This window comes from Debaryomyces fabryi (genome assembly GCF_001447935.2).
Source record: "Debaryomyces fabryi strain CBS 789 chromosome Unknown contig00030, whole genome shotgun sequence".
In the NCBI taxonomy this organism is placed as follows: domain Eukaryota; kingdom Fungi; phylum Ascomycota; class Pichiomycetes; order Serinales; family Debaryomycetaceae; genus Debaryomyces; species Debaryomyces fabryi.
In genome coordinates this window covers 76744-87687 of record NW_015385456.1, presented here as the reverse complement: position 1 = coordinate 87687, position 10944 = coordinate 76744, and the positions used below count along the sequence as shown (strand labels likewise).

The following is a 10944-nucleotide window of genomic DNA, read 5'->3' as shown; positions in this document are numbered from 1 at the left end:
CTTATTTATTAATAATTTTGAACTGACTATATTTATACAGAATACAGATATATGTTACCTACACTAGGATAAATGAAGGCATATATTTGCTGGAATATTTTTGGAATAGGAAGAATACAACAAATAAGCTAGTTCTATCGTTCGTATATCATTTTCGTAATTTTTGCATTCATTGACTGAATAATCCGGTTTCGCATTTTTATACTCAAAATTTTAATTCAAGTAAACATCTTGAGTCACCGTTTTATAGATTTAATTAAAGTAAGCTTGAGGCATAATATATCAATAAATTTAGACATATAGGCGATATCGATATATTGAAACATATTAAAGATTTTAATTTATTATTGAGGACTGCTAATTTGTAAAATTTACAACGAGGAAAGATTGAAAAATTCGACAGACTTTATTCTAATACGAACTTTAACACATTAAATTAGTCACATTATTACGATATTATGGATAGGTACGAGGAAAATTATTTGAATGGGCCCGACATAGATCGCTTACAACATCAAGAGCAAGAGGAACAAGAGGAACAGGCACCACCTCATCCTGCACCCACCCAGAATATAGTTGACGAAGAAGAGTTGTTAGCTGCACAAGCAGCAGCAGAAGCAGCAGCAGCAGCACAACTGCAACAGCCAGGAGGTGCCTTCAATAATGTTGGACAGGGGTTGACGGGAGTTTATAGAGATATGATGATGCAATATTGGCAGGAAACCATTAATTCGATCGAACACGATGAGCATGATTTTAAGAACCATCAGTTGCCGTTAGCTCGAATCAAGAAAGTGATGAAAACAGATGAAGATGTTCGTATGATAAGTGCAGAAGCCCCAATTTTGTTTGCTAAGGGGTGTGATGTTTTTATAACTGAATTAACTATGAGAGCATGGATTCACGCTGAAGAAAACAAGAGAAGAACATTACAGAAGTCAGATATAGCTGCTGCTTTAACAAAGAGTGATATGTTTGATTTTTTGATTGATATTGTTCCAAGAGACGAAGAGAAGCCCAAAAAGTCATACTCATCCCTGTCCCGATCTGGAAGTTATGCTAATATTCCTACAAATTCGAATCCTGCAAGTCAGACTCACATACCCACAAACCAGCCTAGAAATATATCTCAGATAACTGGGAGTATTAATGAAGACCGAGAAATAAAAACTGATGACAGGCAAATAGATAACCCCCAATTGCTCCACCAACAAATGCTCCAACAACAAATGTTACAACAGCAGCAACATCAACAGCAACATCAACAGCAACATCAACCCCAAAATCAAGCACAGAGTCAGCAGCAACAGCAACAACCAAATCAACCACAAGTTGAACAATCCGGCCACCTGTTACATCTCCAAACTCAACCGCAGCAAATAAAACTGGAACAAAATTATTCTGAGATTCCAGAATATCCAGAAAGAACTACACAACCACCACAAATCAACAACCGAAGTGAATTTCAGAATTTCAACTTCCCAGTTTACGAATGATATTTACTTAAAGTACAAAATATCTATAAATTAACTAAAAGTATTTAATTCTAAAGCGGCTCATCAGTGGTTTCCGTTGTATAATGTATTGAAAATCCGTATTTCTATGAATTTACCTTATAAAAGTATATATATATATATTCTTAAGCAATAATGTAATGAACTTTAATAATCGATGAATTAATACGCTGGATCGGAGTAACTCGGATTTGGTTCGGCTACCCCAGAACGAGGGATATTTTTCTATAGTATATTTGCTCTAAAAAAGCAATGATTCACATTGTTTCTTTATATACTAGGGCAATATATAAGTGAATAATAACAAATTCATATATATTTCAGAGAATGTTTACTACCTCAAGGTGTATAATTAGAAACTCATCTCGAATTATACCTCGGACAAATTCTTTATTCATCAGAAATAGAATACCAATTCATAATAACTATAGTCAAGCCATGAATTTAATGACAATTTCCCAATCTTTGGACGAATCATATACCAAACATAAAATTATTCCTGATGTGGTTGACAAGTTTGACACTCAAGGATTGTTGACAATTGAGTACAATGAACAAGATCATGTTGCGTTAGGAAATACATTGAAGGTGGAAAATACCCAGCATAAGCCTGTTATTCAGTTTACCCTTAACTCCCCAGGACAAGAGAATGAGTTTGAAATCTCGAATGATGACAAATTTACTTTGGTGTTGACCGATCCAGATGCACCATCTAATAAAGATCATAAATGGTCTGAGTATGCTCATTGGATTGTTACTGATTTACCATTGAATGCTAACAGTAACGACGTTGAAGCATCAGAATCCTTAACTACTGTTTTGGATTACTCCAAGGGAAAGGAGATCTTGTCTTACCAAGGTCCAGCTCCCCCTCCAAAGACTGGTAAACATCGTTATGTATTTTTATTATTTAAACAGGACCCATCAGTATCCAAGTTTGAAACACCAAAAGATAGACCTAACTGGGGCACTGGTATTCCAAGTTCGGGTGTTAGAGACTGGGTCAAGAAGAATGGACCTGAACTGAAGTTATTAGGAGTCAATTTCTTCTATGCACAAAACGATGTTCAAGAGTAAGTATAATGTAATTTAATATTTTCTTACATACTATTTTATACATTCTAATTTGAATTATTATGGTCTACGACTCGAACTGTAATCTTTAGGACTTATTACCAAACCTTTTCCTTTTCTCGCTCCCCTATATATCGTTTCTATTATATCAATCATTTCTTGCTTATCGTATACCAAAAAATTTAGCTTATTGTTATTTCCGGTACCAAAATCACACATCATATGCTTATTTCTATAGAAAAACATTATTGTACACGGATCGTATAGTTCATACATTGAATTGAAATCCGGAACTTCATCAATATCACACAAGTATATTGTAGCAAAATTCTTTACCTTTTCTGCAATTCCAAATAAGACCTCATCAGTTATCATACAGTCTTTTTCGTAATCTCTACCAAATCTTACTATTACCAATCTTTCATCTTCAGATAATATGGCTTGATCAACATGCCATCCAGAATGCAAATGTGGAAGAAATACAGAACCCATGCTATTTGTTGTCTTGTATTCTGAATAAAATCTTATAATTATAAGCATTAAATAATCGCTTCATCGCCGATTGCGCGGGAACGCAACAACTGAACTTTTTTTTTGGAATCAGTTTGCATCCATCCACAAACAACTTTATAAATTGAATAACTTAGCAATGGAAGGTCCAACTCAGTTGAAAAGAAGAGGTAGTTGGTTCACCAAAGGAAACCACAATGTAGGTATAGAAATTTTGTCCTGTAATAATGAGGATATACAGATTCCGGATCTAGATGAAGATATCATTCCACTTGATCAGAGTAGTCCAGTACCAGAGGCAGACATTGATACAAGTTGGATTGACACCAAAAACGTTCATAATGATATAGAAGAATTGACCACTTACGTTAATAAGGCATCCTTGAATAATATAAAGAAAAAACTGAGTATTTTGGGATTGTTGAAGCCGGGGAGCGCTCATAACAAACAAGAAGAGGATAGTTCCGAAGAACAAATCAGCTTGGATATTAGAATGCCACAGACAAGGAGAGTTGAAAGATGTAAATCCCAAGGATCGTTGGGCAAATCAATTACTCCGCTCAAGATTCGTGACAATATCAATCATTTCTTGAAACTATGCCCTTCTCAAGAAAACCAAGAAATATCCAGACAGGATACCTGTGGAGTGTTTGAAAAAGTTAAACTGATATCGAAACCTCTGAATAATAACAAATATATAAATTTGAATGGTGTGCCTTGCTCGCGATTAGGGCTAATCGACCATAACCAATGTGCTGCATTTATGTTTCAGCTAAGTAACATAAGGAAGAATGCTATCGACTATGCGTTTTATTTTGATTGGGTTGTATGGCTAGAAAGAAAAAGCGAAGAAAACACTAAAGAAATGTATATGGATAGGATAATTGAAACCAAATCTGATTGGAAGGTTTCTTTAAAAGTTTGTAAAAGAATCATGCAAGAGACCCCTTGTAAAATCCATATTTCCAAAGTTGGAACCACACCAAGGAGACAATCGGAAAATTTGATAGATAGTGGAACAGTTGAATTTTGTGTTCCAATTGAGTATGAATATCCTATGTTTAAGGAAATATCCATTATAGTCATGGATAATTCTTTATATAACCCCCTAGATATTCAGTGTATGTATTCTATTTTGAGTTATTCTTGAAGTAATGAACTAACTAAATTTAGTACCGGTATGCGCTATTTCGTACAAACATATGCCGGCATACTCGATTATTTCACTTTGGCTTTACCCACCAAAAGAAAGAGAATGTGACGAAGACATATTTCCACCAGATAGTATTTTGAGGCTTACTGAAAGTATAAGAGAAATGCTATCCGGGTTTCTACAGGATATAATTGATTCTGCTGTCTTTATCGAGAACAAAACTCTTTCAACTAGAAATATATACGAAAAGAAAGAAACAGCTACAAAATATAATTAAATTAGATATTATTACATTGGAACTACAAAACATATAAACCCAATATAAGAAATTATAGCACATTAATTATTAACCAACTGTTCAAACGATAACACAGAAGCGTGGGACCCCACCACTCCTAGCTCTCCACGAATAATTATCTTTTGTTTCGTCTTGTCTTTGCTCTGTAGAATTAGTATTTTGAGTTGCCATTTTGTAAGGTGATTCAATATCAATTGATAAACATATTTATAAATTAGAGGTCATATTGTTCACTTATATATGTCTTTTTTTTATATATTGATTGTCATCTCAACCTGAAGCTTTTCGGTGCGTTTCCGTTTAGACTTGTTGCAATGGTTTTTCAGGTGTTTTAATTAATACTTTGCGTTAGGCCGTTTAAGGGTCTACGATATGATAGTATATTATATAGTAGTAGTTAAGTGGTACCTAACGTTTATTATTTTGTTGTCCCATATTCAATGTATTGTCAAGTCTCTTTTGGGGATTTAATCTTACATTTTTGGCGAGACAACGAGATGTGTTTCTAGTTCGGGAAAACTGAAATCCATTAAACTTAAAACTAACTTGTCACTAATTGTTTACGATAAAATAATCTTACATCACATATCTGAACTACCGTTAACTAGCTACGTTGGATGACATCTAGACATAGGTTAGGTCTAATTATGGTTGCAAACACGATTACATAAGCAACACCTGGGGGGGGGATTCTTTTTTTCGTAGTGAAAAATTTATTGATAACGAATAGAAGATTTCTTACTTAGTGATCTACAATTAAAAACAGATAAGATGGCCCAAGAGATCGAATTAGGTATCACCGCTGATATGCACGTACATTTGCGTGATGGCAAGATGATGGAATTAATTACACCTACCGTTAGAGAGGGGGGTATATCTATAGCATATGTTATGCCAAACTTAGTTCCACCAATTACTACTATTGATAGGGTAGTTGAATACAAGAAAAACTTGGAAGAGTTGTCACCAAAGACTACTTTCTTGATGTCATTTTATTTATCTAGGGAATTAACTCCTGAATTGATACTGGAGGCCGCCAAATTAGGTGCCATCCAGGGTGTTAAGTGCTACCCAGCTGGTGTTACTACCAATTCTGCAGCTGGTGTAGATCCTAACGACTTTACTCCATTTTACCCTATTTTTAAAGCGTTGGAAGAAAATAATCTTGTTTTGAACTTGCACGGGGAAAAGCCACCTTCAAAGGATGGTGAAGAGGATATCCATGTTTTGAATGCCGAACCTAAGTTTTTACCAGCTTTAGAAAAATTGCATAAGGACTTTCCAAACTTGAAAATCATCTTAGAACATTGTACTACAAAGGATGCTATTGACATGATTGAAAAAATTAATGCTGGTCACAAGGATGGTGACGACGTCAAGGTCGCTGCCACTATCACCGCTCATCATTTGTCGCTTACAATCGATAATTGGGCTGGAAATCCTATCAACTTTTGTAAACCAGTAGCTAAATTGCCATTAGACAAGCGTGCCTTAGTCAAAGCGGCAACTTCTGCTAAGCCATACTTTTTCTTCGGGTCAGATTCTGCTCCTCATCCTTTATCCGCAAAGGCAAAACACGTTGGTGTATGTGCCGGTGTCTATACTCAATCCCATGCTATTGCTTACTTAGCAGAGGTCTTTGAAAGTCAGGATAGATTATCCAACTTGAAAAAGTTTGTGAATGACAACGGTAAAGCATTCTACGGAATCAACGACAACGATGTTAAATGTAAAGACAAATGCTACTTGGTAAAGAACACAAACAATGTCCCAGAAATGTTTGGTAACAAGGATATTACTGTTGTTCCTTTCAAGGCAGGCGAAGAATTAAAATGGTCCGTTGAATGGAGATGAACCTTTAATATTTGGCAATTCCCGGTGCATGTGGCCGATTTGTATAAATTTGCCTGTACGGAATAATGCAAATACCCGGATTTAATAGTTTGCGATTTGAATTACCTACATATTAATAACTCGTAATCCATATACGTCTTACTTATTCATTTACTGTGTAGTTACCGCCTAGTTATAGTTTCCTCACTTCACATATTTTAGCAGATCTATATATTACCCTAAAAAGTGTAAGAGAGAATGCGTATAGTATCCCTGTTGCAATTAGTCCGCATTTTTTTTTTTTGAAGTTTTCAAAAACCTTAATAATATTTTTATGTAGGTTTGAAGGCTTCGATTACAGGGCTGTCATTGTCGAATCTTTTTACTCGGCAAAAAAGTCCACGTCAAAGTTTATGAACTTTCGTTTATCTGTGTATGCTTGTAGCCCAGAAGCGAAATAAGCAGATGACAAAACAAATTAAACTAAGGATAATAAAGGAATTTCGTATATGAACGTGCGGCTTGCATAGGAATAAGCACATGCAAATTGATTGGTCTCTCAACAAACAGAGATATGCTACCCTCCAGACCACGTTCGTACTTATTTAAATTCGTCACTTATCATACCCTTCATTTGAAAAAATTTTCCAACACACGTTGCAGGCTACATAAATTGACACAATTTGTCATATATACTTTAAGCTATTATATCTTGTAAATAAAATAGTGCTAAAATCTTCTATTGTTTAAGTCTCGGCTTTATTTCTTATCAAGAAAATAGAACAATCCTAAAATGACATCAAGAGATTTACCAAAATCATTTAATGAGCTAGCCTTCAGCTGGAGAAGACACCTCAATGATGAAGTGACCCTTCGTAGAAGACGTGGACCGGATATTGAACTTTCGTCCGAGTCTAAAGCAGAAGATAAGGAAAAAAATAAGGTGCAAATGAAAAATCTCTGGCCTGCGTTTTGCTCAGGAGCAGGTTTATTTTCTGATGGTTATGTCAATAACTCTATTGGGACCGTATCGACCTGTTTGTCAATGATATACGGAGATGCGTATTCCAAATCTAATGCTATATCGAACGTTTCTTCGATTGCGTTTGCAGGTACAGTTGTGGGGCAGTTGGTCTTTGGATATATTGCTGACCAAATTGCTAGAAAAGGTGGAATGCTCAGTGCCAATATTATGTTGATTTTTTTCACATTATTGTGTACTGTGGGAACGTGGGAAAGAAATGGAGATCCTACTTCGTTATTCACAGCACTTACTGTTTTCCGTTTCTTCTTGGGTATTGGGATTGGTGCCGAATACCCTACTGCATCGGTTATTGCATCAGAGTTTGCTAATCAGTTACCTGAAGGTAAGAGAAATCGTTATTTTTGTTGGTTTACCAATTTTATGATAGACACAGGTTTCGTTGTAAGTGCTTTTGTTCCTTTAGTCTGTCTTTGGATATTCAAGGAACATAACTTGGAACCTGTATGGAGATTGACTTTGGGTATAGGTGCAATTCCACCTATTTCCTTATTTTTCATGAGGTTGAAGATGAAAGATAGTGATTCATTTCAAAAAATGAGTATGAAAAAAGTAGAGAAAATTCCTTATCTCTTAATATTGAAATTTTATTGGTTCAGATTAACCGTTGTCTCTTTAATTTGGTTTATCTATGATTTCTCTGCTTACTCCTTTGGTATTTATTCATCTATTATTCTTCAACGCGTTGTTCCCGATGGAAATTTGTACCAAACATTTGGATGGAATGTTGTCTTCAATTTGTTTTACATTCCTGGAGCATTCTTAGGAGCGTTATGCTCTGACTACATTGGTCCTAGATTTAGTATCGTCTTAGGTACCTTTTTACAAGGAATTGTAGGATTTATCATGTCTGGTTGCTATCCAAAGTTGAAGGAGCATGTTGGAGCGTTTGTTGTCGTTTATGGTATATTTTCTACTTTAGGTGAATTAGGCCCGGGTGATAATATTGGGGCAGTTGCTTCTAAAACAAGCGCCACTTCCATCCGTGGAACGTATTATGGCATTGCCGCAGCAATGGGAAAAATCGGTGCATTTGTTGGTACTTACGTCTTCCCTATTATCATCAAAAACGCTGGTGGTTCAGAAACAGATAGAGGTAACCAAGCACCATTTTACGTTTCATCAGCATTATGTATATTTTCAGCTGTTTTAGCCTTATTTTTCTGCCCATCAGTCGGGCAGAATGCAATCAACCAAGAAGACTATGATTTTATTAACTATCTTAAGGAAAATAATTACGACGTTAGCCAAATAGGTGATGGTACATTTGCTAACGAAAATAACATTGAGGAGGTCTTTGATACCACCAAGGACAAGAAGACTGAAGATATTAATGTTAATTCAGAAGTAGAATCCTTTGATTAACTTTCTTAAGCAACATTTATTCCTTGTCCATTTTAAAATTTGGAGTTCAGTTCAATTTAAGCATTACATTGTATTTCTCAGTTTTCATTTCAAAGTGAATTTTTTGCAATAATATCACTTTTCAATTAACTAACAAGTTTTTTCAAAATAGTTTAATTTCGGATTACACAATTAAATAATTCTATTTGTAAAATTTTAACACCTATATATTAATTTTTTAATCCTATCCTATATACTATTATGCCAGTAAAGTAAACAAAGTTGATTATTGTTCCATTGAAGCATCTTCATATTGCTCATCCTTTTCTGCACCGAGTTCCACGTTAGCGTTTGAAGCTTCAATTTGATTTTGATCTTCGATTATTTCATCAGTGACACTTTCGTCTTCGCTTTCAACATCGATTGAAAGAATATTTTCTTGATTTTCGTTAGGAATTATTAATTCTAATTCACCGTTTTTCAAAAATTTAGCTTTGATTTCGTTGAATTTTATAACTTTGTCAAACTGGAAATGCTTTTCAAATCTAATTTCGTGATTAGCGAAATCTTGAATTAAAGATTCAGTATCTTCTTGAACTTCTTCGGAATAGGAACTAGAAAATTCAGACTCAGAATCAGACTCAGAATCGGAATCATCAGATTCAGAAGAACTTGATGACTCAGAATCAGATGATTCAGAATCAGATGATGACGATGACGATGACGATGATGACGAGTCTGATGATGAGGAGGATGATGTCAGGCTCTCAGCATGGTCAACTTCCTTGTTTTCTTCCTGTTCACCTTCGATATCTTGAGCTTCTTCTTCAATTTCTCCTTCAAGTTCTTCATCGTCGCTATCAGCATCAAAATTAAATCTACCACTGATAACTAATTCGTTTTTGTTTTTGATAAAATCTATTTTCAATTCGTCTTTCACGATTGATGGAAATCTTAAATTTAATTTGTAAGTGTGATCATCCAAATCCACTAATTCACAGTCCTTACTATTTTGTAAATCTTCAGATAAGTCGATCATAGCAATTTCGTCATCAGAGTCATCAGCACGTAACAAAAGTTGTTCTGGGATTTCTTCATCAGAATAATCTGATTCAACTTCGTAGTCACTACCGTAACTATCTGGTAAGTCAAATCTATGTCTATAAATTGTAATACCTTCATCATCAGACGAGTCTGAGGATTCATCATCAAAAGCATTACATTCATCACAAATGTCATATTCTTGTTCATCTTCAGAGCCAGAGTCCATGTCAGATTCGACTTCTATATATTCAGTTTCTGACTCTAAGTCAGATTCTGATGGAACTGAGACTTCGTCATCACTGACTAAATCATCAGCAAATACTTGTCTGACATTTTCAAGCTGTAATTGATCACTCAAATCTTCTTCATCAGATGAATACTCAATATCAAGATCAGTTTCACTATCGCTGTCATCGGAATCAATATCCGAGTCATCGTCTGAATCACTTTCAGACGAGCTTATATCGGAAGAACTATTAGTTTCGTCATATTCACCACCAGTGATTTGTTTCAAAGCTTCGGCTTGTAATTGGTCATTTAAGTCAATAATATCCAATATGTCTTCTGGCTCATATAATTCCAATTCGGCTTCTAATTCAGAATCCAATTCAGAATCAGAATCAGAATCAGAATCAGAATCGTCGTAGTATCTTACTAATTCATCATTTAAATCATAAACTTTACCTCTTGAATCTAATCTATCAACAGCTGCATTTTCTAACTCGTCATTTAAATCTATGATATCGTTGTAATCATCAGTGTCGTAATCACTGCTTTCGTAGTATTCAAATTCAGGTTGTTGGTTTTCAGTCAAGTCGAATTCGTATACTTCTGATTCTATGTCACTGTCTTCAACTTCTTCGCTGTAGTCAGTCACTTCACTTTCTGCTTCACTTTCAAGTTCACTATCTGGTTCTTCAACATAGACTACCTTGGAAGGTTGTTGATGATAATACTTTCTATATTGTTTTCCCCTATTTGCCTTTGGCTTAGAGGTAAAATAGTTCTTTCTATTATATCTATTACTTGGTCTGTAGGCTGGCATTATGTGATAAATTTTCCTGTTTCTTCTATTTTTTTTAGTCTGATTGTAATTATTGCAATGTCAGCAGACTATTTACTCTAATGTTAC

The 10944-nt window shown here is 34.9% G+C and overlaps 8 protein-coding genes across 8 annotated transcripts; 6 read left to right on the top strand and 2 right to left on the bottom strand.

Annotated features, from left to right (window-relative positions):
• Positions 1-458: 458 nt before the first annotated feature.
• On the top strand, positions 459-1496 carry HAP5 (Hap5p; the record flags this gene model as incomplete). The annotated part of the gene is made up of 1 exon (XM_015610798.1): positions 459-1496. The coding sequence occupies one exon, from the start codon at positions 459-461 to the stop codon at positions 1494-1496; it is 1038 nt and encodes a 345-aa protein (XP_015468420.1).
• A 465-nt stretch (positions 1497-1961) lies between these two features.
• On the top strand, positions 1962-2591 carry TFS1 (Tfs1p; the record flags this gene model as incomplete). Its single annotated transcript, XM_015610797.1, has 1 exon — positions 1962-2591. The coding sequence occupies one exon, from the start codon at positions 1962-1964 to the stop codon at positions 2589-2591; it is 630 nt and encodes a 209-aa protein (XP_015468419.1).
• Positions 2592-2648: 57 nt separating this feature from the next.
• Positions 2649-3080, bottom strand: AC631_01966 (U4/U6-U5 snRNP complex subunit; the record flags this gene model as incomplete). Its single annotated transcript, XM_015610796.1, has 1 exon — positions 2649-3080. One exon carries the CDS (start codon positions 3078-3080, stop codon positions 2649-2651), a length of 432 nt encoding a protein of 143 aa, XP_015468418.1.
• Positions 3081-3237: 157 nt separating this feature from the next.
• On the top strand, positions 3238-4248 carry AC631_01965 (uncharacterized protein; the record flags this gene model as incomplete). The annotated part of the gene is made up of 1 exon (XM_015610795.1): positions 3238-4248. The coding sequence occupies one exon, from the start codon at positions 3238-3240 to the stop codon at positions 4246-4248; it is 1011 nt and encodes a 336-aa protein (XP_015468417.1).
• Positions 4249-4300: 52 nt separating this feature from the next.
• On the top strand, positions 4301-4528 carry AC631_01964 (uncharacterized protein; the record flags this gene model as incomplete). The annotated part of the gene is made up of 1 exon (XM_015610794.1): positions 4301-4528. One exon carries the CDS (start codon positions 4301-4303, stop codon positions 4526-4528), a length of 228 nt encoding a protein of 75 aa, XP_015468416.1.
• A 792-nt stretch (positions 4529-5320) lies between these two features.
• On the top strand, positions 5321-6403 carry URA4 (dihydroorotase; the record flags this gene model as incomplete). The annotated part of the gene is made up of 1 exon (XM_015610793.1): positions 5321-6403. The coding sequence occupies one exon, from the start codon at positions 5321-5323 to the stop codon at positions 6401-6403; it is 1083 nt and encodes a 360-aa protein (XP_015468415.1).
• A 772-nt stretch (positions 6404-7175) lies between these two features.
• On the top strand, positions 7176-8789 carry GIT2 (Git2p; the record flags this gene model as incomplete). The annotated part of the gene is made up of 1 exon (XM_015610792.1): positions 7176-8789. The coding sequence occupies one exon, from the start codon at positions 7176-7178 to the stop codon at positions 8787-8789; it is 1614 nt and encodes a 537-aa protein (XP_015468414.1).
• Positions 8790-9054: 265 nt separating this feature from the next.
• On the bottom strand, positions 9055-10857 carry AC631_01961 (uncharacterized protein; the record flags this gene model as incomplete). Its single annotated transcript, XM_015610791.1, has 1 exon — positions 9055-10857. The coding sequence occupies one exon, from the start codon at positions 10855-10857 to the stop codon at positions 9055-9057; it is 1803 nt and encodes a 600-aa protein (XP_015468413.1).
• Between the last annotated feature and the right edge of the window lie 87 nt (positions 10858-10944).